The 27,246-nt window shown below is 42.5% G+C and overlaps 1 protein-coding gene and 1 long non-coding RNA gene across 3 annotated transcripts in view; one reads left to right on the top strand and one right to left on the bottom strand.

Annotated features, from left to right (window-relative positions):
• The first annotated feature begins 364 nt into the window (after positions 1 to 364).
• zeb2a (zinc finger E-box binding homeobox 2a) overlaps positions 365 to 27,246 on the top strand; it is a 45,939-nt gene continuing 19,057 nt past the window's right edge. Inside the window, exons 1-2 of one of the 2 annotated variants that reach the window (XM_046842993.1) lie at positions 365 to 598; positions 2,277 to 2,382. In XM_046842993.1, the coding sequence (XP_046698949.1) occupies positions 2,310 to 2,382 (73 nt within the window). In that variant the 5' untranslated portion in view covers positions 365 to 598; positions 2,277 to 2,309. Of the gene's footprint in view, positions 599 to 2,027; positions 2,383 to 27,246 lie in introns of those variants that run through there. The other variant, XM_046843000.1, reaches the window with a different exon arrangement.
• LOC124381403 lies at positions 16,700 to 22,184 on the bottom strand. The gene is made up of 2 exons (XR_006924844.1): positions 22,053 to 22,184; positions 16,700 to 17,171 (listed from the first exon to the last, which is right to left on the bottom strand). It is a non-coding gene; the product is annotated as an uncharacterized LOC124381403 (long non-coding RNA).

The raw sequence follows: 27,246 nt of genomic DNA on the forward strand, positions 1-27,246 counted from the left end.
TGAAACAGCTCGTGTATTCCATCAGGTGTCTACCCAAAGAAAAAAACAGAGGTCAAAATAATAATAATAATAATAATAATAATAATAATAATAATAATAATAATATACAGGAGCGGAGGTTTCAACTGCGCATGCGCCACTACAGGTACACTACCTGTCAACTCCAAGGCAAGGTGAAAGCTTTGGAAAGTATCTCCCCCACAACCCACCCCATTCCCCAACTTATTCCTGGAAAAAAACGACCTCCATCACTCCCTTCTTCTCTTTATTACATTCCTCCGCGTAAAGATAGGTGGCGTGTGGCGCGCCTCGGTGTAGCGCAAATAAAGTGCAAAAAAAAGAGTGTCAGAGAGAGAGAGAGAGAGAGAGAGAGAGGAGAAAGGAGAAATATCAAGAAGAGGCGTAACATCACGTCAACTCCTCCAGATCTTAACTCCTAACCTGTCCATCTGGAATAACGGTCCCTCCCGTGAAGTGGAACGCTACATGCGCTTCTGGCTGCGTCCGACCCTCGTCTTCATTCTCCAAACCTTTTTTACTTTCTTTCCTTCCTTCCTCCCATCCAGCCCGGTTCAGGAGGGTTCCGTAAAACATTCCGGTAGGTTTGGGTTTGCTTCTTTGGTATCTAATCAGGCCCTTGTAGATGGCGCTTGTGCGCCCCGGTTGAGTTTGGGTTTGTTGTGGTTGCTTTTTTCCTCCCTCACCCTCCCCGGGGATGAGAGACCTTGGCATCGTCCACTCACCTGCGCAGGTGAGAGAACGAGAGAGAGAGAGAGAGCGATAGAGAGAGAGGGAGGGAGGAGAAGGAGGGGGGGAACAGGAGCGCGTAATGAGAGTCTGCGCGGCTGCGAACTCTGGACACCGGCGCGCTCGGGAACGCGCTTGTCTTCCCCGGGACATCGGTCCATATAGTGGACATACTTCACCCGGGTTCCGCTGAATTTATTTTAGTTTTATTATAACTGATGTCAGTATTATTATTAATAATAATAATAATATTAATAATATTAATATTACAATAAATCCTATAATAATAACAGTAATTATTACTATTATCATTTTAATGTAATTGTATTGTGCATTTTCCACCAAAACTGACAATTCTTAATTTTTCCCCGTGTGTGTGTGTGTGTGTGTGTGTGGGTTGTGTATGAACGTGTGTGCGTGCGCGCAAGTACATGTGAGTGTAAAGTGTATGATATATGCAAAAATATCAGTTGATTATTTGTAACGAAAAGGAAACGAAAATGGTTCATATTTTATCAGACTATTAATACTTTCAATACTTTATTATTATTATTATTATTATTATTATTATTATTATTATTATTATTATTTTAACTAGACACTCTCTACTGGGCGTCAATGCGCAGTAGTGTGTGTGTGTGTGTGTGTGTGTGTGTGTGTGTGTGTGTGTGTGTGTGTGTTAGACTTTGAGCTGTAAAACTAACAACAGGTCCAAAAGCTATGAAGTCAAAAAGCTCTTTATCTTTATCTCCTTCATCATTCCTAAAAAACAAATTGCTGCGTTTTGATTAAACAAAAACAACAACAACAAAGAAATACGCTTCTCTTCAGTCTGTCTTTTTTTTTTTACTATTTATATAATCTGTCCATCCAACTATTTATATTTTCTACTAAAAGCAACAAAAAACTTAAATTCCCTTAAAATGAAGAGAAACGCAAAGCGCTCGCGTTCACATTCTTTCCGAATAAAACATCAAACCTGATGCGCAATTCTTTCTTTCTTTCTTTCTTTTTCTTTCAGCGTCTTCCCCTTTATTTGTTGTCATCTCTGTCACTATTCTGACCATCTAAACTTTTTCTTTTTCATCAAGAAGAGGTGGATGTGTGTTGGGTGAAAACTTGTAAAGAAGGTGTGTTATGTATGTGTGTATGTGTCTCCCCTTTTTTTGTGCCTGTCCCCCACTTCTCCGCCTCCTCTCTCTCTCTCTCTCTCTCTCTCTCTCTCTCTCTCTCTCTCTCTCTCCTTCTGCTGTCCGATCAGACACTTCAAAAAAAGATCAGGCGACGCACGGCGCTCCTCTCCGCGCGCAGCGAAACTTCATTTTGGGACTTTCCACCAAAACAAAAATAAATGTATTAGGTCCTTTTTTGGGACATCCATATCTTCTGTCTCTGTGCGTCGCGGACATTAGATATAACCAGTCCTGTAAACTAGAAGAAAGACAAAACAAATTCAGAAGAACAATCAGAAGAACAAAGCAAGTGAATCCAAACTGTTGGCGTCGTTGTGTTTTCTTGGTGTGGTTTAGATCCTGGATGGAGTTCCTGAGAGTCTCTTATCAATGAAGCCGGAGATCATGGCGGAGGGGCCGCGCTGCAAGAGGCGAAAACAAGCCAACCCAAGAAGGAAGAACGGTAAGGAACCGAACCGCTTTTACACCCCAGTGTGAGAACTTCAGGGACCCGTGCTTGCGATGTGGGGGGACAAGTTGGAGTGTGTTTTAGGGTGTGTGAGAGTGTGTGAGCCTAGATCGTACCTGAGTTATCAATTTAAAAAAGTGTTTAGAAAGGTGATGATGGACTTGTGGAGAGCTCATGGATATGATGGTTTACTGACACACGCCGAGCGCGTTTGTGTGTGTGTGTGTGTGTGGAAGTTGAGAAGTTTAGTCCGTGAAACAGGGAAGCTGAGTAGCGGTCCTGCTTATCCCATGAGCACAAAACCGTTATCTGAGTGCGCGCTCCCGAGAGACAGGGACGAGCGTGCGCACTGGATCACGAGTTTATTATGATTGTGTTATTATTTTTAATAATTCGTCTTATTTTTCGGGTGATGTTAAATACTTGTAGGAACATATTTTGAAGAAAAGTTTTCATGCATTCTCTTCTTAGTTCTCTAACCGATTATGAATGAAGAAGTGTGTGTGTGTGTGTGTGTGTGTGTGTGTGTGTGTGTGAAGTAAAACGAAAAAACGATACAGACTCACAGTGAAACCAAAATAAAAATAAGAATCATGTGATTTCAACCTCACATCAATACCCGTTACTTTCAGAGCAGTTCAGTGTGCACATGGGCCTGGGTGTTTGTTAGTGTTAGACACTGCAATCATTAACCAACATTAAAGAGAAAAAAGAGAGGAAGAAAAGACTGAAAGTGTGTCACCTGAACCATTCCTAAGCTCATGCACTTTATTTGATTTCTGAACACGTTTACGATCCAGTTATTAAACGCAGTGCATTGATTACTTGGTAGGGAAAGAAGAAGGGAAATAAAAAAATCAATGCCAAACATAAATACAGCTTCAGGCTTGTTTCTTTTTTGTGACCTGGGACAAAGTCAGTGGTGTGAAATAGTGTAACTGGGCTCAACGTAGGGGGTGATGAAGGGCTCGGAGACGACAGGAGTAATCAGCCATGTGCTTGTTTTGGCTCGGTGATGTGTCCTACTGATGTGATCATGCATGACAAAAATCGTGTTGAATTGTGATGCATCTCAGTGAGGAGTTGCTGAGTGCTGATGGTGTTTTATTTTTTATTTTTTTATAATATTCATCATCATCATCATAATAATAAGTCTAATTAAAGTTTTTGAATAGGTTTTTGTTAAACATACAATTATAAAGTAGTACAAGAAACTGTAATTAAACAGTCATATATATGTAAATATATAAATATATATAAATAAATGTGTATATAAATTTGATAATTATTATACTGTTTTGTGTACCGTTATGATACTGTAATACAATACATTGTACTATTTATAATATTATAATTGCAGTATAATTATTATGGTTTCGGACTTTGCTCTCGGACGTGTGTCTGCAATTCTGGACACACCTCCTTGTTTTGTGGTGCCCAATGGGAGGGCAGTTTAGTGCCCGAGTGTGTAACTTAATCCATGTGCATGTAAAGGCATAGCATTCAGCTGTTTCGGACTAAACTGTCAGCAATACATGCCATTATCCCTGCTTTAACAAATTTATTCGAAACTTAAATTTATTCGAACAGATTTTTCTTCATCGTCTCTAAGAAATGCTTTTTCTAACATTTTCTTTGATTAAGAAATTGTGGCAAAAAAACGTTTTATTGTTTTATCCCTTTGCTCTCTAATTGAGTCGCACTGTTCAGATTAAATAGTTTGAAAGGAAACACTGTCCGGTGTTTGATTTGAGACCATTTCAAGGTTAGCAGGTTCACAAAGACAAAGAGCAAAGACAATGGCTTGTCATCTGGGCATCTCATTGGCATGCTTTTATAATCGGCAGTGCCAGGGTGCCCAGTGTACCGTCCCTCGCACAACCAGGCCATTGTGCTGGCAGCTGCGTGAGACACCTTTCACTCAGTCCCTGAAATGAACGCTTTCTCTTAGTGGCATAGTGTGGACAAAAGCTTGGAAATCGAGACAACATTTTCGATAACACAACTTTTACCCGAGTCATCCCCCACCCATATTTACCCATACACACACACACCAACCCACCCACACTCACACACACATGCATGTCGTCACCGTTACTGTCACCACTTCTGCTCCCATCCGCCCTGACCTGAATGCCTTTCATATCTGCTCTGCCATGTTTCAGCCACCCCCCAACCAAGTCTCTATCCCTTTTTCTCCCTTTCCCTCGCTCCCACTCTCCCTCCTCCGCCACACTCCCCCTCAGTAAACACCCCCGAGGGTAGAACAAAGAAAAGGAGCTCCTCTCCTCCTTCTTAATCACAATTCAGCCCTTTCACTGCTGCTAGGCCACTCTCTTGCTTTCAGCATCCCAAAGCCTGAGATGAAAAGACAGCGCATGAGAGAGAGAGAGAAGAGAAAGCGAGAGGAAAGAGGCAGAAAAGTAGAAATTATGCCTGGCAAAGAGAAGAGCAGGAGGTGGAGAGGTAGAGAGTGACATAACTTTGGTGTCTTTACACGATTGTTAAACTTCCCCTGGTTACACAGCTCACAATAGACCGTCGCCTCAACCCTGGAGACGGGGCTGTTTTACTAATGCCGCAGATAGTGTTACTGTACGCCTGAGCTATTAAGAGAGACAGAACAAGAAATTTTACATCATAGAAAGACGTAAAGAAAGCAACAGATTGCTTTATGGATTTTTCACAGGTATCCCGATTTCTTTTTCCTACTTCCAGGTCCTGCTTGTTCCACGCTGCCTCTGTTAGGCTTGAGGTGTATGTTCAGGAGTGTTCAATACCAGCTGCCTCCTTGGACATTTCTGCATGTCTAAGAGTCTGCCAGATAGATGTCACTCAAGTGACTGACTTTCTTTAGCCACATCTCTTTTAGTGAAAAGGACAGAATGTCCTGTCAGAGGCTAAAAGCCTGCGCCTTGTCTCTGACTGACGAGACATTGCTTATTGTGCCAGCTTTTCACTTGCCTTTCCCCCTTGCACCTCAATAGGTCAGGGATCACAAATGCAAATCGACAGAGGGAAAGAGAAATGCGAGGATGCGGGAGCACTTAAATCAACCATGTGATATGAATTCCTAATTTTATCTGTTTCGCCCCCCCTTCGATCCCTTCAACTTTTTTTTTCTGTTGTTGTTGTAAAGAAAAGGAGATTATCTGTACACCTTCATTCAGATCCCCCCTCCCTCCCCTTTTCAGCTGGGCCAAGCTGTGCGGGATTTAGGCCGATTTACTTCAGCAAACACCTATGGACAACTGGGGAGGGGACGGGGCTCAGTTTGGAAAGAGGGAGCCCTTTGTTTGCTGGGGTGCAGGAGGCCTAAAGCTGAACCGGGAGTCCGCATTATCGCATTAAGCAGCGCGGTGGCCTAGGGAGCCTGGTTAAAGCTAAAGTAACTGGCTATCTCTCAACAGCTAGGGAACCTATATTTGCAAAAGAGATGCGCCCCATTTTTTTTTTTTTCACCCCAGGAGCTGCTTCCTGGCCTGAGAGATTAGTGTGCTTAGAAATGGATTGAGAAAACCTGTGCATAACACTTTACATAGGATGTGTAGTTTCTAAGTTAAGCTTTGTCAAACCCATCCCCCTTATAGTTGGTGCAAAGACCGAGAGGGAGAGAGCTTTATCCTACTCTGTCCTCATAACATCTGTCACTAGCTAAGAGGGACAGGAGAATGCTACCCAAGGCCCCGTTAGTCCTGTGTCACTTGTGACTAACCAGAATGAGCAATTTACAGTTGTGATCTGACCCCAAATCCCTGGCTCTCTTGCCCTCCCACTCCCTTTGAGATGATACAGCTGCAAATGGAGAAGCATTTGTTTCTATGTGGACAAAGACCGCTCCTGTGTTCGGTGTGATGCGCTTGGACCTAAACACCCACTTTCTCTTTCTCTCTCTGTGTCTAGTCAATGCTGACTGTAATATTTAAATCGCTTTTTTGGTGCCTGCTTTGCCGTTATCAGCTGTTTGGTTTGAGGTGTTCTGTTGTTGATGGTTGGTACGCGTGGTTCAAGGTGAATGACAGGGGTTTGTTTTGAGCTTTCTCTGCCCTCTCTCCCTCCCTGTGTGTAACCATGTGCACATTTTCTTCATGAGCGAGTACAGTGTAGCGGCGTGACATTTTGTGGCGCCGCACTGCCGTTAGCCTAAACAGCGAGGATTTACCAAGGTCAATAATGAGGTATGTCACTACGGGCTGCAGAAACAACAGCCCTGGTGATAATGAATAGGAATAAAGTGGTGTGTATGTGTGTGTGTGTGTGTGTGTGTATGTGTTTGGGGGGTTAAAGTAAAACTTGGATGGAGAAATGAAGCTCTTAAAATGGAACACTGCCTTTCTGATCCTCTTCCAGGGAATAATCAAAGAGTTATTTTTATGCCTTTTATACCATTAGATCTTATTTTCTGAGTAAAATTCATGACTATCCAAGGTATGGATTTATATTAGTCTACTCGCTCAGATGTTCTTTCCCAGCGCGCACTTCCGTTTGATTAGTGGAACACCTCCGGCAAGGTTGCCGCCACATGGAACAATCAATAACGGATCGGTGGATTAAGGTGTCATGACATCTGCGGGTCCAGACCTCTCATGCATGGGTGAGTGCCTCTTAAAGCCAGCACTGATAACAGTGCTCCCCATCTAGTGCCAGATCTATATCACGGCCTAGAAGCCTGCCGTTGCGTCCCCGTGCTGGCCAGTCACCTGTGTTCCCATGTTTCCCTTCATGCAGCTGCAGAGAATGTGCAGATACAGCCTTGTGATAGTGTGGATAAGTAATTGGAACACGCTGCTTGCGGAGATTACAGAGTGCAACGGGCTCTTTCATCTTCAGCCCCAGAATCACAGAGAGCGTGGACTGGATTTGCCCATCTTTTAGGTTACGCCATGTGGGTTGTGATGGCTTTTCCTTGTACGAGATGAGGAGTGTGAAAGGAATATGGGCATGGCTCTTCTGGTATAAACCTGACAAATGGCAGACATTACACACAAGGGAGCCACATTAGTCATAGAGACAGTATTAATTCCTGGCTGCTCTCTGATGGACAAACGTACCATCAAGCTTTGCTCCTGCAGAAGAGTCAACCGAACCTTCTGATTAACAAACATTTTTGATTCATTACCAAGCTCGGGTGTCATCTTTGTTTTTTTTTCCCCCTGCTCATGTTGCTCCTTGCAGTTTCAGAAAATTGCCCACCAACAGGGTGCTTAGATGAAGAGATTACAGGGCACTATTTTTTTGGGTTATAGGTCTAGCAATTAAAATAATGAGGAGGTTCTCTGATCAAGGAAGCCAGGGCCTGTGCGTAGTGCTGACTCTCTGCCTTCTGAGTCGATAACTCCTGGCCCACAACCTCAGGCAAAGCATGCCTGACTCTTATCAGGGAGGATGTCCTGTGCTTTACATTCCTGAGCTAAATGATCCCCTTCCTTAGTGTAAGCACTACAGCTCAGGAGGATTGGATCTGACAGCCATGTCAAAGCTATAATACAGTAGCTCGGTTGAAGACGAGAGTACAGGCTGAGTTTCCTTCAACTTGTGCAAAGCTTCACGTTTGCCGCCGCACTTAAATTAAGCCCAACTGAAACCCGAGCTTTAATATGGAATTTGACACTGTTGCGGAACGTCTCGAAGGCACGGGAGGGTCAATGGATTGTCTGAGATGTGAATGTCATGCAAGGTTCTGGGATCATTTTGTAACAAACTAAAGGTGTAATCCTATTTTAAGGTGGAAGAATAGCCCAGAGCAAACTGCAGCCTCAGAAAATGTTAGGCGCTCTTTATTCTCCTTTAACTGCTAAGCAGGAGTGGGGCGGAATTGCCATGTGTGCCATGGATCCAGATGGCATATGTGAATCTACCTTTTCAGGCAGGCAAAATCACAGGTCTTGATGCCATCAGCTTTTCAAGTTTTACAATAGGCCGAGCCTCGTTATTACCGCTGGCGGCCTCTTTGGCGAGACTGCCATAAAGAAAGTGTTCCTCAGCAATTAAAGCTAATGAAATATTCATGTGTGGCACCTTCCTCAGCCGTCCCCACAAATGAGCAAGCCACGCTTAATGTCTCCCCCACCCATCCTACCAACCAACCCACCCCACTCAGCTTTATTATGGTGCTAGCCTGGCATGCCTGCAATTAGCGCGCTATCTTCCAGTTGCGACTGGGCAGACTGAGCGGTGAGGAGGAGGAGGAGAAGGAGGAAACAGAAGGAGGGTAGTGAGGATATTAGGGCAGGATAAGGAAGGGCTAAAGGTGTCTTAAACCAAAACTGCAAGAAGGGGTAGATTCAGGCCAGCGCGATTAATAGTCATTGCTTATGGATTCCACCCACTGACCAAACTCTTTTTATGTAAAATAAGTGTAAAGCTACATCGTATTGACTTGGTAATAAGTATTAATGCTTATATTTGCTGGGAGTGTTGGGATTTAAGAGGGGCGACTTCTGTATTTTGTGCAGGTGCATGTGCATTCGAGGGGTATCATGCGGTTTTAATCTGCACATTTCACATGGGCATTAGGCACTAATCACATTGTGGCCTTCGACGTGAATGGAATATGTGTTGTAATGGAGATGCCTCTTGTCATATTATGCCAGTAGTGGCTTAAAGGGGAGAGAGGGGAAACCCGTCTCTAATTGTAAGTTTATCTGAAAAGAACACAGCTGTCCACCCACTTGCATGCATATATCTTTTTCACTCTCACACTCTTTCTCTCTCTCTCACCCTCTCTCTTTCGCTCTCTCCCTCTCTTTTTCGCTCTCTTTCGGCCTTACTCCTTCTCACATTCAAACATGCACATAAGAACCACACCGACTAAGAAACAAGTTTGGTCGAATGATGATGCAGTTTTATTTTAGAAGGAAAGAAACTTTATTATTTCTTTAAAACATGCATTTATCTTTTTCTGTTAAGCAGTTAATTTTTGTCCATTAGACTGCATGATCTTAATAATAATAATCTCATAATATATATATATATATATATATATAAGCATTTATCTAAAGCGTTTGATCTAGCTCAAGACTTTTCCTTCGACTCCACATCAACCTGTGGAGGCCTTTGTCACTTTATGAGGTTTTCAGGCTGCCAGTGACCCCCTTGCATCTCAATGAGGTGTTCTGCCTGTAGCCCTCCTCCCTTGTTCCCACGCATCAGGGTCCTATCAGCTCAGCACCTTTCTCCAGAGCTTGCTGAGAAGTCTCGTGCATCCTCATGCCGCCCCAGATCTGCCGAGGTGTTTACTATGGGATTATGGGGCAAAGGGGGGGGGGGTACGTGGAGGACTGAGCCGTGGGAGGCTTCGGAGGCAGCTGAGGGAGAGAGGTAGTCATGGGAAGGGCCCCCCAAAGGCATGGAATGCCAGTGAGGTCAGCAGGGGTTGGAGCAGGGGGGGGCCAGAGGAGCTCTCCAGGGATAGAGCAGGTGCTTTTGTACAGGCCGTCAGGCATCAAAGACGTGATGGGGCTGAAAAGGTTAGTGCTGGCGCTGTGAAGCAAGTCCCACTGTTATTTTTTTGGCTCGCTGGCTAAGCAAGTGGGTGCAGGGGAGAGGGTGGTGCCTGGCTCCCATGCTCTGGTGTTACAGAGGTCACGTTTTGTACCTGAATGGGCTCCAATGGAAGAAGGCTACACGGTTAGCCTTGTAGAGGCTGACTGATATCCCCAAAACACTTGCAGAATGTAACATTTTTTTGCAGGTAGCTCTATGGTACATAGTGAGTTAAGTCAGGGCAGTGATATTTTTTTCCCTCCATGTTCTTTTAGTAAATGTGATCAAGAGTGACAGAACATTTATATTTGTGTAAAACTTACAATGAAGCTTGTCAGGGATCATCTGTTGTTAGTTTTTACAACTGGAAAAGGTTTTTATTTTTTGTGAGTTTGTTTATTAATTGTTGGTTTGTCCTGAGAAACCAGCTGTATAAACACGGAAGAAAGAAAGGGGGGAAAAAAGCCAAACTCATACAGATCCTGTGATTCATTACAAAACTATATCTGTTTTGGGACCTGTCAACTCGGCGTTAGGTCAGAAAGTCCAGCCAGGCATAAAGCTAAAGAACCCATACAGCCCAAGCGACAAATTGTTGTGCCTCTTTTTGCACTTGACGTCCTAGCTTCACCCAATCTGTGTACCTAATGTCTTTTTTTTTTCTCTCTTGTTCAGGATGGGTAGAGCAGGAGGAGGTAAAAGTGAAGGAAGTTTTGGGGGGGGGTTTAGTTGTTGCAGGTTGCGTCATGGGACCCGCGGTGTCCCCTTTTGTGCAGCACGTCAAATGTGGTTAACATGCGGCCATTTATCTGCAAAGCCCCCGGGTGTACAATGGTCTGTGTGTGTGTGTGTGTGTGTGTGTGTGTGTGTGTGTGTGTGTGGAGGGAGGAAACGGTGGAACGGTAGGCTTAGTGTCGAAGCGTTCCCATTCTTTTTCTCTGTGTCTGCCACACACACCCCTCCTTCTCCTCATTTCTCCTCTTGGCTGCACACAACCCTTTTCGTCATTGTTTCGTTCTTCTTTCTTCTCTTCCCCGGGGGGCGCCGCACAGAGCAAGCGGGTCAGGCGGCATCTGACAAGGTGCTTCAGAATGTCGTGGGCTCCCGTGAGACAGATTGCTCCACGCAGATGTAGAGTTTTCTAATAAGGTGTCCTACGTACTCGCTTCTCAACCAGCATCCTGACAGTCATCGAAACTTCTGAATGAATTTGAACACAAAGCCCCTTTTTTTGTACTTGGAGCAATTAGTGGATTATAAAAGATTGTTTAGGATGTCAAGAAACTCTGAAGCAGCTGAGCAGAATGATCTAATGAGGTATTTGCAGCTGTATTTGTCACCTAGCTTGTTATTGTCAGAGTTAAGTCTCTGATTCACAAGTGCCCTGCAAATGGAGCTGGCATGCATGCATTTCACAGGTAACGAGATTACTCTGGCCCAGTGATTGACTTGTTTTCCAAAGAGAGCAGCATTTGGAAGTGACTACAAAAGGCAACCAGGTCTAAAATTCATTCTAACTTTATTATCCCAAGCCAGATACAACTGACAAGGAATTTCAGCCTTCCCTTCTGTCAGGGTACCTTTTGCAAACGGGAGCAGATGCAAGAAAAGGTCACGAGGAACCAGAGCAGGAGGGGCCGCCGAATTGTTCTCTTCCATTATGTTTGGAAATAATTGCAATGCTACATTAGTTGTGGTATTCAAGCATCCCAGATTGATGACGGAGATTACTTAAAATTTCTGCGAAACCCAAAAGCTTGTCAATGGGACATCCTCCTGAATTCTTCAGGTCGGTCTTGTTTCACATTAGCAGAAAAAAACAAGAACAAGACTTAAAACAAAAATGCGAAATATCATTTTTAATACGGCCAAGAGGGTTTCGGACTTCAGACGCTCCTGTCGTCCATGTTATTTTCACCAAAGGACGTCTCCGCAGCCGGAAAGAGGAAAGCGATCACTTGTTTTAGCTGAATCGAAGAATAGTTTACATGACCAACAAAAGCGGTTGGTCAGAGTGGTTTAATCAACTTCCTCACTGAGCATAACTCTAAAAATTTGTTTTTGTGACCTCAATCAGAGTTATGAAGGAATGCGAGAAAGACCCTTATAACACTCACAAAATAAATTATTGTTGATTTATTGTAAGCGCATAAACACTTTCAAACGAGCACGATTCGAAAATTATTTCTCGAAATTGTTTGGACGCAGTGGGATTTTTCTTTCTGTAATTTTTTGTTGGTCGATGTTTTAAACCTGACATATGAAAAAGTTCTTCAATCATGCACAATAGACGGTGCCACCCAGCCAAGTCTGAGACACAACAAGCAGTCACCTCTGATCACAGAGCCATCTGTAAACATTTAAGAGAATACGTTTGCTTACAGACTGTCCCTTTTAATTAGAGGCTGGGCTCGGTGCCCACCCTTTTCCAGGGGTTATGTGATAACTGCACCTCACTGCGAAGGATGAAAAGATCTGCTGACGTCCTGCCCGAAACACTTTGAGAGAAGGGAGGAGCGTCAGCTGCACCAGAACAGATAGCGTGAGGTCTAAAATAGCCAAACGCTAACATGAGACTTTGATACATGCAGGGAAACTTCCTGATACATTGATTTTGACCTCAAGTACCTCAAAATATTAAAAGAGTTCAAAGCAAACAAAAATTACACAAGTGGCCGTTTTGCATGACGATTGCTCGCTAGCTGGACAAGGTACCCGTGAGGTTTGCACCTAAATCGGTGTAATGTTTACAGCACACATTTTCGACTCACATCGTAGAATGTTTACACTGGGTGTATGAGCCATCAAGTCATTTTAAAATCGTGAATCCTGTACGACACTGTATTAAACAGTTCTCCTGAAACGAATGCCCCCAGCGGGCACTGAACGTTAACGAGTGCACGAGGTTAGCGTGGGAAAGATGACTGCGTGGCAGGAATAGGTGACCCAGTGGGCCGCCTTGGGGTCGTACCTCTTGTCTAAGAGGGCCTTTTGTTTGCACGTCTCAGACAGGAAAATGAATGAAAGCTCGGACTGGAGGGATATGCCTCGTTTAATATATATAATGAAGCAGGGAAAGGATGTGACTGACGTTTCTATATACCATCCCAAATCTTTAGCATTATCTATGGGGAACTTTGTGTTGTGGTGTTTTTTTTTCTGTTTTGTGATCCTATTATCATGGAAAAACTTTTATTTAAATAGTTAAACGGGTTATCACGTGTTAAGTCGCAGATTTGGAAATACGTTCGTGCATTCTTGCAATTGCGGTCGAGTCGTCGAGTTGGCTACAACCGCCGTATTTGTTTGTTCTGGAAAGGATATCTGTGTGAAATGCAAATCAGTTTATGTAAGAGCAGGACATGTTTGCTGTAAATATGTGCAGTAGACCGGAAGACAATTTATCTAGGAACGATGGATAGGTGAATTGAAGGAAAAGTAATTATTTTCACTCAATCTCCCATAAAACACACACACACACACACACACACACACACACACACACACACACACACACACAGGTCTTTCTGTGACAAATTTTTAGAAATTTGATCTGATTGAAAATTAATTTGACGCAGTAAAATCTTTTAAGTATAATTGTTGCTACAAAATATCAATGTATTTTCTAGATGAAAACATGACGCTAACATATTTAGCCTGTTTCTTTTCTATATTCAATCCTGCAGTTGTATTTTACAATCGATTGAATGAAACACTCACTAGTCCCCTTTATTCTGTCTTCTCTTTCTCTCTCTATCTCTCGGTTTTGACTCCGATGATTGATGTCTCTCTCAACATCACAGGTAAGCAATTACTTATATGTAATTATATATTTCAATTATAGCTTCCTGGATAAAGAAAAGAAAACCCACAGTTTTTCTAATGAAGCTCCTGGTCATTGTTGCAACCCTGTTTTATTTTGTACTCTGTAAGTCTTACGGTTTGGCACATTGCCTCTGATAAAAACCTATACAGGTCCTTTCAGTTTGTCTGGACAGGGAAGTTCCAAATAACGCCACACACCGCATTATCCATTCTGCACAATTACAAAAAAATGGATTGTGAATTTTTCGGCGAGTTTCGAATAGTTGGAAGCATACAGACGTGTAAATACAAGCATTTACAGAGATAAATTTTGCTCGTCTCACATGACCAGCAAATATTTGACCGTTCTAATAAAAGCTACGTGCTCTTCACGGGCCCCTGTGAAGAAAGGCAACAATATCTTCTCGTACACGGGGAAACGGATAAATCCCTTTTCCCTACTGTGCAAAATCTGCTTTTTTTTTTTTTTTGTATGTTGCACACAGCTCCAAGCCTTGTTGCGTGGGTGGGCATGTATTCTTCTTAGTAAAATCAAGGATACCTCTTTTTTTCCTTCTTTTTTTTTTAAGAAAGGCATCTTTGCAAATAAATGTCTGGGCATATCATATTTTTCTGGTTGTAGTATTTGTGTAAAATGATTGACGAATTGTTACACCCCTTTCCTCGATGATCAATGTTCTTCAAATCTGCATGTTCGACTTTTGTTTGATGCCTTCACAAAGGACGTTTTTTCCCCCATTTTAAGTACAGGACTGCAGTCTTGTAAAGCTGCTTGTCTGTGCAAACTGTTACTGCCCCTTCCATTCTAAACTTGACAGTTACACACCTTTGCCACAGAGGCTAATACACACACACACACACACACACACACACACACACACACAAAGAAAGCATGCAAGGAGCTGATCAACAAGAGAAACAAACTGGCCTCAGCTTGGTGTCCGGTGAAGATGTGGCTGTCGGCAAATGTGTGAGTGTATTTGCAAGTGCATGCATGCAGTTCACAGGGTGGTGGTGTTGAAAGGGCTCAAGTGAGCATGAGGTGCCCTGGAGATGGAAGAAACAATTCTTCTCTGCCTCTTGATGCCACCTCTTCATAGTAACACAAAAAAAATGCCCTTCTCGCTACCCGCCTGTTTTGGTTCCTCTAATAAGCCTCTCACAGACGAATGGCACTTTTTTTTTGCCCAAAAAGGCCACAAGCGCCTTAAGGAGTCACGTTTTAAGTGACAAATTGTTTCTCCAACAATGGCACCATCTAATTGCTAATTGGAGCTAAAAGTCTAATAGAGCGAGGAAGGACGGAGTGAAAAAGAGTGAAGGGGGAGAGGAAGAAGGAGAAGGGTCCTCACACACACTTGCTTTCGATGGCACCTTGAATGGTCACACCAAGATTCAAAAGATGCAGTCATGGCCCAAGTCCCAGCCAGCTTCTTTCTTTGGTTTTGATTGTTTAGATTTTTATAACGTTTAATAGCGTGTTGATTTCACCAGTCAGATTACATTTTTCTGATATACCCTTGTGTAACATTCCTTTCCCTCGACCACAGGCACGGTCTGAGGATAGATGAGAAAACCGAACTGTAGAAACGGGTTAGAATTTGCTAAAAGAGGAAACAAAGCAGCGGGACTCTTCAGTCCCACCTTCCGTAGGTGTTGTAGTCTTGAGTTCTCTGAGCTTCTTTCACTGTCATCTGGATTTGATCAAGAGGTCACTTCCTAGTGCTCCAAACCACAGCCTGCCCACGGAGTTCTTTTATTGTTGGTGCTGGTGGGGGTAGGTGTCTGACAGCTGTAACAACACCTGAGACTAGTCACTTATCTCCCCCTTCCCCCTGCTCAGGGGCATTTACTTTGCCTTAGTATGGCAAGAGAGAACGACAGCGAGCCAAGTGCCAGCTAGAGTGCCTTGGCAACCAGGAACCATATAACATCGGTGTCAGTCATCATTGGTTGAAGGGAGGGGATGAAGTCTAGACTTAAGTTGTAGCATAAGTTTAATCGCATTTCAGCGTCTGCTGTGGCTTAAGCCGCTGGCTACAGCAGGGAACTGGAGTCAATGGTCAGATTGTATCAGCAAATTAAGGCCTTGGCAGTGGGTGATCGCCAGAGTTGTGGGACAAGCAGCTGTGGTCCTTTTGATCTTCAAGCCTCTCTCTGTTGCAGTCCCAAGATAGCTGTCACTCAGACATGCCTAAAAATAAGACTCGTGTTAAGAATGCAGTACCCACCAATGATACCCTTTGCCTGTAGCAAACATTTCCAAGATCCTTGAAAAACGGTCCTGCCTCTGTCTATCTGACCTACATGAGAGTTAAAAGACACTTTTGTCTAAAGGACTGGATAAAGAAAGAAAAAAACAATGGATTTAGAGGAGATGTTAAAAGTAGTTCATGACCCTCTTCTTTAAGCCAAGCCTGAATGCAACATCATCAGTGCTAGCCTCTAGCATCCCTTGAGAGAGGGCATTATATGCTTCTGTATTGTTGGCCTGCCTCCTGCCAACTGTGCTGGGAACAAAAGGGCGAGCGTTTATTAACAGACCCTGCTGTGTTAAAGGAAACCCTGACCAGCCCTCCTTTCCTGATGATGGCCTTATCCTGGCTGGACTCTCTACCACCAAGCAATTCAATTGCCAGGTAGATAGCCATGACCAGAGAACCATATTTCATTGGGGGCTTTGTTCTCAGCAGGAAAGTGCTACACTGTGAAAAAATGTAAATAGCCTACCCATCAGCAGTGTCAGCGTTTTATCTGGCAGGTTCTCCATTTTAGATTGTTCTTCCTCTTTTTAAAAAAGTGTCTTTTTGAACATTTAAATGTTCGTTTTCTTCTGGTGGACCTAGCTGCCCTTTTCCCAGGAGAGAATGCTACAGGTTGATGGTCCTCCTTTAAACTAGATCCGTGGAATAGTTAACGACCAGCCTTGATGTCATGCAAATGTAAAAAAAAAAAGATTGTATCGTATATATTTAGGAAGTATATCTGATGACATTTGAAAGTTTGTTACTTAAATCTTTATTAAAAGCATCAAGTAAAGTTGATCTGACTTCTCTTTTTTACTCATCTGACAAAACAGGAAGTGACAAATTGAGTTTCAGCAGCAGCAAAGTTATTCAACATATCTAATATGGCTGTTTATGACCTTGCCAATGCCAGTCACGGCCAATTACTTCAGTTTATCAGCTGGAGCCTGTTATGTGGACAAGTGCATTACATTTATGTTTATTGTTTGTTCTTTGAGAACTTCGTGTCACTCTGTCTCCTGCTATTGTCTGAATGGAGAGAAGAACATAACCTTATGGTCCTGAAACAGGAAAGAAATGTTTTCCAGTTGGATGCAAAATAGCGGTATAGCGCCAAGAGTTGAACTTGCTTAGTTACTCTTGTCCATCTCTGGCTGCAATAGCACATTTCTGGCACTCGTCCTTGAAATCATCTCCACCTGGATGTTGTAGGCCAGAGTCCAAACACTATAAGGAAATAAAATACGAGTGTGAAAAGTTGCAAGAATGGTTTCCACCCCCCAGTGGGACGTTGTGCACTCCAAAATGCACTTCACTGACAGGAAAGGTTTATGGCGATTTGTTGAGTCAAACGATAGACCTTGCGGAAAATGCTATAAGCATGAACCATCACATTCCGCACCTATGATGGAACCAAGCACTTTTCTTTCTCAGCTGCTTTTTAATCCGATATGTAACTGGCCCTAAAGATTTTGACGGCCAGATTCATACTGTTGTCTATTGTTGGTTACAGTGGATGCAGGAAGAGAATTTCATCAAGAGGTTTCTTTATGCACTCTAATGATTTGATGTATTATTTATAGCTTTTTTTATAGTCAGAGAACATTTACAGCCACTAAGTACTCACTGATCTTAATATGATAAAAAATTCATGTGATTACTCAAGAAATTAATACCTGTCAGAAGGAGATATCCATTTATAATGAGCTGTTATCTAGCCAGGGAAGTGGTAGCTCAGTGCTTAAGGTCTTTGATTTCCGAGCAAAAGGTTGTGTGTTCAGATCCCAGTATTTAGATTTACATTTATGGCATTTGACAGACACCATTAACCTTGAGCAGTTGAGGGTTAAGGGACCTGCTCAAAGGCCCAGCTTAGTGGTTCTGGGATTTAAACTTGTGATCTTTAATGTCTAACACCAAACTGCCACTGCTGGGCCCTTGAGCAAGGCCCTTAACTGTTGAGTTGTATAAAATGAGATAACTGTAATTCGCGTTGGATAAAGACATCTGCCAAATGCTGTAAATGGAAACTTCGTTCCTGTTAATGCCTCGTGGGTTTGATTCACTTAATAGAGATTTACATCGCCAGTGTTTTTGCCCCCTCATTTTTTTTCCCCCTACTGGGTCAGCCTGTTGTTTACTAGATTTCTTTTTAAATATCCTCAGTGGTTTTGATGGTCTACAGATCTATAGGTTTTCCTTGAAGCCCTTTAAAGGGGAAGGCAGGAGATTTACAGTGGACATGCCGCTTTCATAATATTACATGGCAATAAAGTAACCGATTTTAAGAGGTCTGTTAAAGGTGTATGGGTGGCTGGGCAAAGGGGAATGAGCAAGACCTTGGTTTTAAGCTTCCATAAAGGGGGGTGTAATGAAGACCAAATGACTACTCAGGAGTCATTTATTTGATTTTTCTCTCTCTCTTTCTTTCCCTCCACTACCTCCAGCTTCACTTAACTGGAAAGTTTTGCCCTGGGGATCGAACGCCTGTCAGTTCCTCTTACTTCAGACAACCGTTGCCGTCCATGGTCACAAATTGGATGGAAGGGTGATGGAGTTTGGAAGGGGGGCAAATTACCCACGCTGTGCCTTGGGGGCAGGTGGTTTTCAGGGGTCGTTTTCACAGGTCAGATGTAAGAGACATACATCTGTCACTCTGAAGGTAGCTGGAAAGTGTAAGCGATCATTGTGGTGGTTTAACACATTTGCCTTAAATTGGCTTACAACAATTATTTGTGTATAAGTTGATTCCTGGTAACGCTTCAGTCGTATCAATGGGCAAGCCGGCTGAAGAGTGGAAACCTGGTACACAAAATTTAGATACAAATAAAGCATCAAGTTATAACATACCTTCCTTTTATCAACACTCTGAAGGTTTTGCAGGACCATGCATACTTATCTAACTCGTCAGGCTCAAGGATAGGTGACAAGAGACCCATATCACTGTTTATGGTTCGTTGGTCAAAGCAAACCTCTTATCAGGATAGTTACCTACACTGCTAGTTCACCTTATCTTGTGAAAACATGGTCACGGTCTTTTAATGACCACTGACAAAGACGTTTGCAGCGTGAAGAAACCGAACATGGCACATTTTTCCTGAATTATTATTTTTTTATTGTCCTTAAAAAGAATGCGATATGCCTGGATGAAGTGACAAATTCTGACCACTTGCTTGTGGGCTGCTGACTTAGAAAGTTTCACTACTGCAAATGTCTGGCTCAGGAAATGTACAAATAGGTGGACTAGAATACCACTCTTTCATCATATGCAAGAAGCACTTAACGTGGCAAGACAGGAGGAACCTGCCTTTTGTGTGAAACTGCCACTTTTTTTTTCACTTGTACAGTACGTGAGCTCTTTACCTTTTGTGAGTCGTAGTCATTTTTTTTTACTATTTAATATCCAGCTTCATTTGTTAGAGGCTCTGGTGAAAGAACACACAGAGCTTTTATCAGCAGAACGTCTTTCTTTGTCTTGTTTATTCTAATAACATTTCTATAAAGACAAATCTTTTGTTGCTACAACACTTTTCTCAAAAACATTACAATAAGATGCTACGAATATGTTTTTCGCTCCATTCTTCGATTTCGTAAGGCTGCAAAATGCAAAACTTAGACGGCAAACCCACAATCTGGAAGGTTTTTTTTTGTTCCAAGGTGAATAAATACCTTCGCAAACAAAAAAACTTTAAATATTTGCTAAGGATGAAAGTCTTATCCTGAAAAGTCTGATTGGAGCCTAATGAGGGAGATTATCCGTTTTTTTCTTTTACAGTAAGGTTTGAGTTTGTACTGTAGTGGTATGGGGAAAAAAAGTGCTCTTTAGTCAGCCTTTTATGGGTCAAAGATCAACTGGCAGCATCTGCCATAGAGCACAGTGGGATGTGTGGACCAGAGGGCCCACAGCTATGTTCACCTACCTGGCAAAGATCAAGTTGGAGAAGAATGTGTATTGTGCGTAGTGTGTGAGAGCAAAGTCATTATTAAATCGTGTGCAGAGGTGGTGTGAAGCGGGTGGATTTTTTCTTTCTTTCAGTGTAATAGGAAATATTACAGATTAAACATGTTACGTTCTTTTGTTGAGAAAAAAGGGGGTCGCACTCCCACCTAGGTCGATAAATAATTCATGCTTTTTGGAAGTAGGCCTTGCGTCCCCATGAGGAGCCAGCAGGCTGCTACGGCTGAAATAGCTTTACCGTTGCCAACATTTACACGAGTGTGCTGTATATGCATATGCAATTAAACTGGAGTTCAGCTCGTCTTCAGTGTAGCAGCTTGCTGTTACAGAGAGAGAGAGCGAGAGAGAGCGTACATTTTATTAGACTGTGTCACCCTCGCTATGAGGTGGCTGTGAATTAATGCAATAGCCACAACAGATGACTGGGACGACATCCATAATGAAAACGAAAGGAACACAATACACGCAAATAATTCGGTGTGTAAGAGCGTAACTAGCGAGCGGATACGTTTCAGTTAAGGAGAAAGGATAAAGAAAAGAAATACCTCAACAACACATAACTCCCACACAATCTGTTGCACCACACACACACACAGTACGTGATATCGGTGCATGCGAGAGCCTTATCAGAGACAAACAGCTCGAGGGTTTTGCATTTCCCTCTCTGATGAAGTGCGCAGGTTCACCCGCTTTACATAACCGTAATGAACACACCGGCACTGACTTTATTTTTAACCCTCCTGCTGTGCTTTGACCAGTTTGCTATTTTTCATGGCTTCATGGATTTGCTTAAATGTTTCTCTGCTTTCATTGACTTTTTCGAAGCCTTTCAAATTCAGGGTGAATCAGGCCGGACCTGGGAAATGAATAGGCGAGAATATATGATGCATACTAAGAATTCTCTGTATTCTCCTTCTCCATTTGCTCTCTTTCTCTCTCAGATGCATACTGTATTCTTTCACCACATCCCCCCACCTCGTGTTTTCTCTCACAGCATTCTTTCACACTACTCATTTCTTTACCATGTTCTCTTATGTGGTGTTTTAAAACGTGTTCTCCTTCAAAGTATTCGGTTTTATTTTATGCTGTTCTCATATATTGCATTTCTCTCTCGATCTCTTATGGAGTTCTCCTATATCCTATTCTTCCTTAATGTGTTTTCTATCAATAGGGTATCTCATACTGTGTTCTCCTATATGGTAATGTCTTCTCTATATGGTGTTCTAGCTTAATGTGTTCACCTATATGGTGTTCTCCAATATGGTGTTCTAGCTTAATGTATGTCCTTATATAGTGTTCTAGCTTAATGTGTTCCTCTATATGGTGTTTTAGCTTAATGTGTTCACCTATATGGTGTTCTCCAATATGGTGTTCTAACTTAATGTATTTCCCTATATGGTGTTCTAGCTTAATGTATGTCCCTATATAGTGTTCTAGCTTAATGTGTTCCTCTATATAATGTTCTAGCTTAATGTGTTCACCTATATGGTGTTCTCCTATATGGTGTTCTAGCTTAATGTGTTATCCTATATATTGTTCTCCTTTATGGTGTTCTTCTATCTGGTGTTCTACCTCCATATGTTCTCCTATATGGTTTTCCTCATCAACCAGTTCTCTCTTAGCACATTCACCTATATTAAGTATTTTGTTTTCTCTCTCATAGCGTTCTCCTTCACTGATTTCCTTTTTTTTTATCATGGTTCTGATTCTATTTTGCACCAACATGTTAAAACACAGCAACATATACAGGAAAAGCATTAAATGCAGTGTCATGTGATCGAGTCAATGCTGTAAGTGTGAATTATGAAGTCTTTTTTTAGGTCAGTGTGGCAGTGATTAAACATGTTTTACGTCTGTTAAAACCTGACTGAACTGCATTCTCATGTGCAGGGCTTACTGAGCGAGAACTTCAAATGTGTTCAAACCGCTTCTTCGTGAGTAAAATAATTTCAGGTCTAAAAGTAAATGAAGGAGAAGAACTTTTGTGATGAGTGTGAACGAGGTTTGTGAAATAAAATGATGGATGATGAGAATTAGACTTGGTAGACACTCGGTTTTGGAATCCTAAAGTCAATTATGGAAGTACAAAACAGATGCATCTGTATTACATTTATGGCATTTGGCAGACAAGCTTATGCAGAGTGACTTACATTTTATCTTGGAGATATGGGATAGGGGCCTTGCTCAGGGGCCCAGGGGTAGACGGTTAGTTAGGCTAGGATTTGAACTTAAAACCTTCAGATCCAAAGTCCACTAAGCTGCCACCTCCTCTAGTAATGAACCTGTAACTGTAAATGAAGACATTATTATTATTATTATTATTATTATTATTATTATTATTATTATTATTATTATTATTATTCTAATAAAGAAGAAAAGCGAAATGGACATCATGTTCACTGCAATTGAATCCTTTTACCCCCATATTCTTTTTCTTCAAGCTTTAGATCCATGAATACATATTTCAAATCCTAACGTACGGATTTTTCTATTTACGACGCGGCAAACAAACTCCTTCAAATGCCTTTTAACGATGTGGTTTTGGAGCATTAAAGGGAGTAATTTCAAATCAAAGCAGCTCTATGTTAATAGACAATAATAACCCTATTAACTGCCCACTTCCCCTCTGCATCTCCTTTGGTACGAAGGAAGTGCAAATCAGGTGACACAGCGGCTCACTCGCTCGCTCGCTCGCTCGGATGGTAAAATTCTTTCTCAATGTGTTCAATGGTGATGGAAAAAAAATTATTAAGACAGAAAAAAAATCTGCCGAGCAACATGCGTGGGTGTGTGTATGTTTTCTTGTGTGTATATACGAGGCATTTTAGAGAGAAAAATAAAGGAAAATGGAAGATTTCATACAAATAATATAACGTTCAGATTAAAAAAAGAGATAACGGACTCTCTGAAAGGTAAAAAAAAAAAGTGACGGGTCAAGATTTTTTCTCCACGTGAGAGGTGTGCCTGTTGCAGTTGACATTACGGTTAACGCCTGTGAAGCAGTAATGGCAAGGTGTTAAAGCCTGATTAAGTTCCTCCTGCGTACACACTGCTAAAGCACCAAGGCGAAGTCACAGTGCTCACACTTCTGAAAGGGGAACTTGGCCAGTCACACCTTACTCCCCTCCTGGGCTGATAAGAGACAACTTGATAATAGCAGGAAGAAAAAAAAATACTTGTAAACTGCCCTAGTGTCTGTTTTTCACCCTTATGGTGTTCTATCTTAATGCGTTCTCCTATATTGTGTTTTCCCTTTATGGCATTCTCCTATACGGTGTTCCAGCTTAATATGTTCCTCTATATCATGTTCTCTTTTATTGTGTTCTAGTTTAATGTGTTCCACTATATTGTGAATCCTTCTGTATGGTTCTTCAGGTTAGTGTTCCTCTATATGGTGTTTTAGGTTAGTATTTCCCTGTATCGTGTTCTCCCTTATGAGGTCCTCTTATATGGTTCTTTAGGTTAGTGTTCCTCTAGTGCTCTAGTTTGTGTTTGCCTATATGGTTTTCTCCCTTATAGTGTTCTCTTATGTGGTGTTCTAGATTAATGTGTTTCCCTATATTGAGTTCTTCCTAATGGTGTTCCTCGTATCATGTTCTCCTTTATTGTGTGCTAGCTTAACGTGTTCCCCTGTATCGTGTTCTCCCTTATGGTGTTCTCTTGTATGGTGTTCTAGTTTAATGTGTTCCCCTGTATCGTGTTCTCTCTTATGGTGTTCTAGTTTAATGTGTTCCCCTGTATCGTGTTCTCCCTTATTGTGTTTTAGTTTAATGTGTTCCCCTGTATCGTGTTCTCCCTTATTGTGTTTTAGTTTAATGTGTTCCCCTGTATCGTGTTCTCCCTTATGGTGTTCTCTTGTATGGTGTTCTAGTTTAATGTGTTCCTGTATCGTGTTCTCCTTATGGTGTTCTAGTTTAATGTGTTCCCTGTATCGTGTTCTCCCTTATGGTGTTCTAGTTTAATGTGTTCCCTGTATCGTGTTCTCCCTTATGGTGTTCTAGTTTAATGTGTTCCCCTGTATCGTGTTCTCCCTTATAGTGTTCTCTTGTATGGTGTTCTAGTTTAATATATAATGTGGCTTGATCTTTAAAAAAAATGAGCATGTAGATCAGGGTTTTATAAAAGGTATAGAGTTAAGTATAGAATCTTGCAGCCAAGGGAGAAGAAAAATGGAGAGGCGACCTCAGGGAGGATATGAACCACAGGCCCTTCACTATTGTTTAAATAGTATGTTTCGAGACAGTAGGTTTTTCTTGGCACCTGCACCGATGGCAGAGCTCCCTGAAACAGACAGTTTCACAGGCCTTTTGTGTTTTCAGAAAACATATTTTTTTGGCATCGGTCTGAGTTTCTCTTTCCATGGCGTTCTCAGAGACGGTCAGAGCCGGGCTAGAGCTGGAGATGACCTCTGCTCGGGAAAAGTGTTATTTTTCGTCCTGTGTCTCCAAAAAATATAGAGCAGCTGCTGGATATTTTGGATGAAGTAAAAGGAATATAAGCAAAAAAAGAAATCATTAAAACTTTATATAGAGGCCACCTTATAAAGACTGGCGTCCGAAGAACGTGATTTCTGAGAAGATTGTAGAGAAGGTGCACTTTCTGTCTTCGCCGTATGGACCGTTAGATCTGTCCGTTGTGGTCCGTGTGGTTCGCGGATAATTCACGAGCCCCGAAAGCTTTACTTTCGAACCCAGGTTTGTTTTCTCTTCTGGGAAAAACGTTTAGCTGCGAACGCATGACTACGACTTCCGCCCGAGAAGTTAACGTGAGCGCCGCATGCTCCCAGGAGGCCATGAAGGGACCAGATCTCCTGAGCGAGGCGAGGCAAGGAAGTGAAGGAACAATGGCCTCCTCAATATTTACTACCTCCTCTTGAAGTCTGGCTTGAAATATTGGAATAAATATTCCGAGCCAAGAAGATGCTCTTGTAATGCTTTTGTGTGTGTGTGTGTGTGTGTGTGTGTGTGTGTGTGTGTGTGTGTGTGTGTGTGAGATGCGTGAATAAACCTGACTAATAAAAGCTTTGAGAACAGAGTCAGTGCAGCATGTAGACATAATACATTCATAAAATTGTATTTTCCTCATGAAGGTATTGCATCTTAGTAAACGAGAGTGTGTGTGAATACACTCCTGTTCTAAAAACTGCTAAAGGAGGATGTGTGTGTGTGTGTGTGTGTGTGTAAGGTGTGGGGGGGAGGTAGATTAGGCACTGAAGTACCTTTTGATTACAGTAATCTACATTCTAATTATCCACTTTAGGTAATTATCACCTTGCCTAACCCCAGGTGTGTTCCTGTAAACAGTAACACACACACTCACTTATACACACACTCACTTTCTCACTTTCTGGCGTTCCTTTTAATCCTCGTCCCTCCTGCAGTGAGGCAGAGATCTCCTCCAGATGTTCGAGTCTCTCGCTAATAACAAAGCTATTAATAAATAGAATGCACGATTCCAGATGTTGCGAACGAAAATTTGTTTCATTAATAAACGCGTGCTCATTGACGTTTTTTCGCCTAATACTTACGTACTTCATTTGCCTTCTGGCTTTCAGTATGAAAAGGACGCCGTAGAGATCCCCCGAGATCATTTCCCCCCTGTGGTTTTATGGGTAAAGGGGCTGGACTTGAGGTCATCAGGGTGGCAGAAGGGGGGGGCATAAAGGGCCAGAACAGAGGGCTTTCCCCTCTGTGCAGTACCTGGCAGGGATGCTATTCAGGTGACGTCGCTTTGGACGCGAGTGTGCGCGAGGATGTGCGTGGGAGGGAGTGCTGAACAGATGTGTTTTACTTCCTTATTAACATCACAAAGGGCTGCTCTGATTGAAGGGGGCTCTATTTCTCTTCGGTGGGATGTCCCCACCCCACCCCAACACACAAACTGACCTCTTTAGAAGGCTTCCACCTACACGGCCAGCTGGTATCTGGAGGAGTTTGTTATTTTTTCCAACGTCTGCTTACACGTGCGTCGGGAATCGATCCGAACGAGAGATTATTACCTTTTGAAAAAATAAAAACCGGCTCAGGTGTGAAACACTTTCTCGCATTTCTCCCTCCTTCAGAGCGACCGCCAGATGACTTCGTGTAATCGTTAAAACGATTCAGCTCCTCGTTGGCGTCCAAAGAAGCGAGGCTTTTGCTCTAATCTGCACCGGCAGCGGCGTATGTTATTGTAACGTCCTAATTAATCTTACAGGAGGTGTAATGCGACCTCCGATTAGGTCTGCACCTCGAACGGATTAATTAATGCTTCTAATCAGCGGCAGCAAAATTAATTTTGCCCTGATTACACGCCTTCGAATTTGCATGCGCTTAACACTTGAGCCCCCCAACCCCCCTCCTTCCTTCTATAATATGATACTACACACACACACACACACACACACACACACACACACACACACAGGTTAAAAGGAGCTAATATAGTACAATATGGATCATAAACAGTCGGAAACACTTGCATTAATATTGCTACTGTGTTTGTATGCAAGGAAATGCATTAATAGTGATGCTACACACACACACACACACACACACACACACACACACACACACACACACACACATGTATCCTGTGGGGAGCCATTTAAAGCAAAGTGTTATTGATGTTGTAGAGATGATGGAAAAATAAAGAGGTGTGTAACTGGCCGGTCTTCAGCCCGTGTGTGTGTGTGTGTGTGTGTGTGTGTGTGTGTGTGTGTGTGTGTTATAGGATTCATGATGGATTTCTCATATTTTTTTCAGGCAGAGCTTCGAGGCAGATCAAGTCCTAATGCTTTATAAAAGGCAGATGAGGGCCGGTTCTACCTCCCGTTCTACCGCGCTCTTTTTCCCGTCCCCTCTGTCCTGTGCGTCACGTATCGAGTCGGATATCTATAATTGACGTGTTCGCCGCCCATCCCAAACCCAGTGAACATCATTTTCCTCTCATCACATAGCTGAGAGCTTTGTGTCTCTCTCTCTTTTTCTCTCTCAGTCTTTTCGCTCGTTCGGCGATCGTATTATTAAAAAACATGACTGTTTCCGAGGAACCTCGAGAGATCTAAAAAAAAGAAATAAAGTGCGAAGATTTTTTCCGCTACACAACACGGCGCCCTGAGGCGCAGATTGAACTTTTAGATTTTATTTCCATTTTTTTTGGCATGTTCCCACACGACCTCGGCACCCAGGTTCAGGCGGCCATTCGTTTACTCTTAGGGCAGAAGGAGAGGAGGGGAAGATTAGAGGAGGGGAAGAGGTGTAGGTGTGGGTGGTTTGTTGAGGGTTTGGAAGGATGGAAGGATGGAAGGATGGACGGATGGATAGATAGATGCACGGATGGAAAGTACTATTCCTAGCATGAATA

Source organism: Silurus meridionalis, chromosome 3 (genome assembly GCF_014805685.1).
Source record: "Silurus meridionalis isolate SWU-2019-XX chromosome 3, ASM1480568v1, whole genome shotgun sequence".
Classification (NCBI taxonomy): Eukaryota; Metazoa; Chordata; class Actinopteri; order Siluriformes; family Siluridae; genus Silurus; species Silurus meridionalis.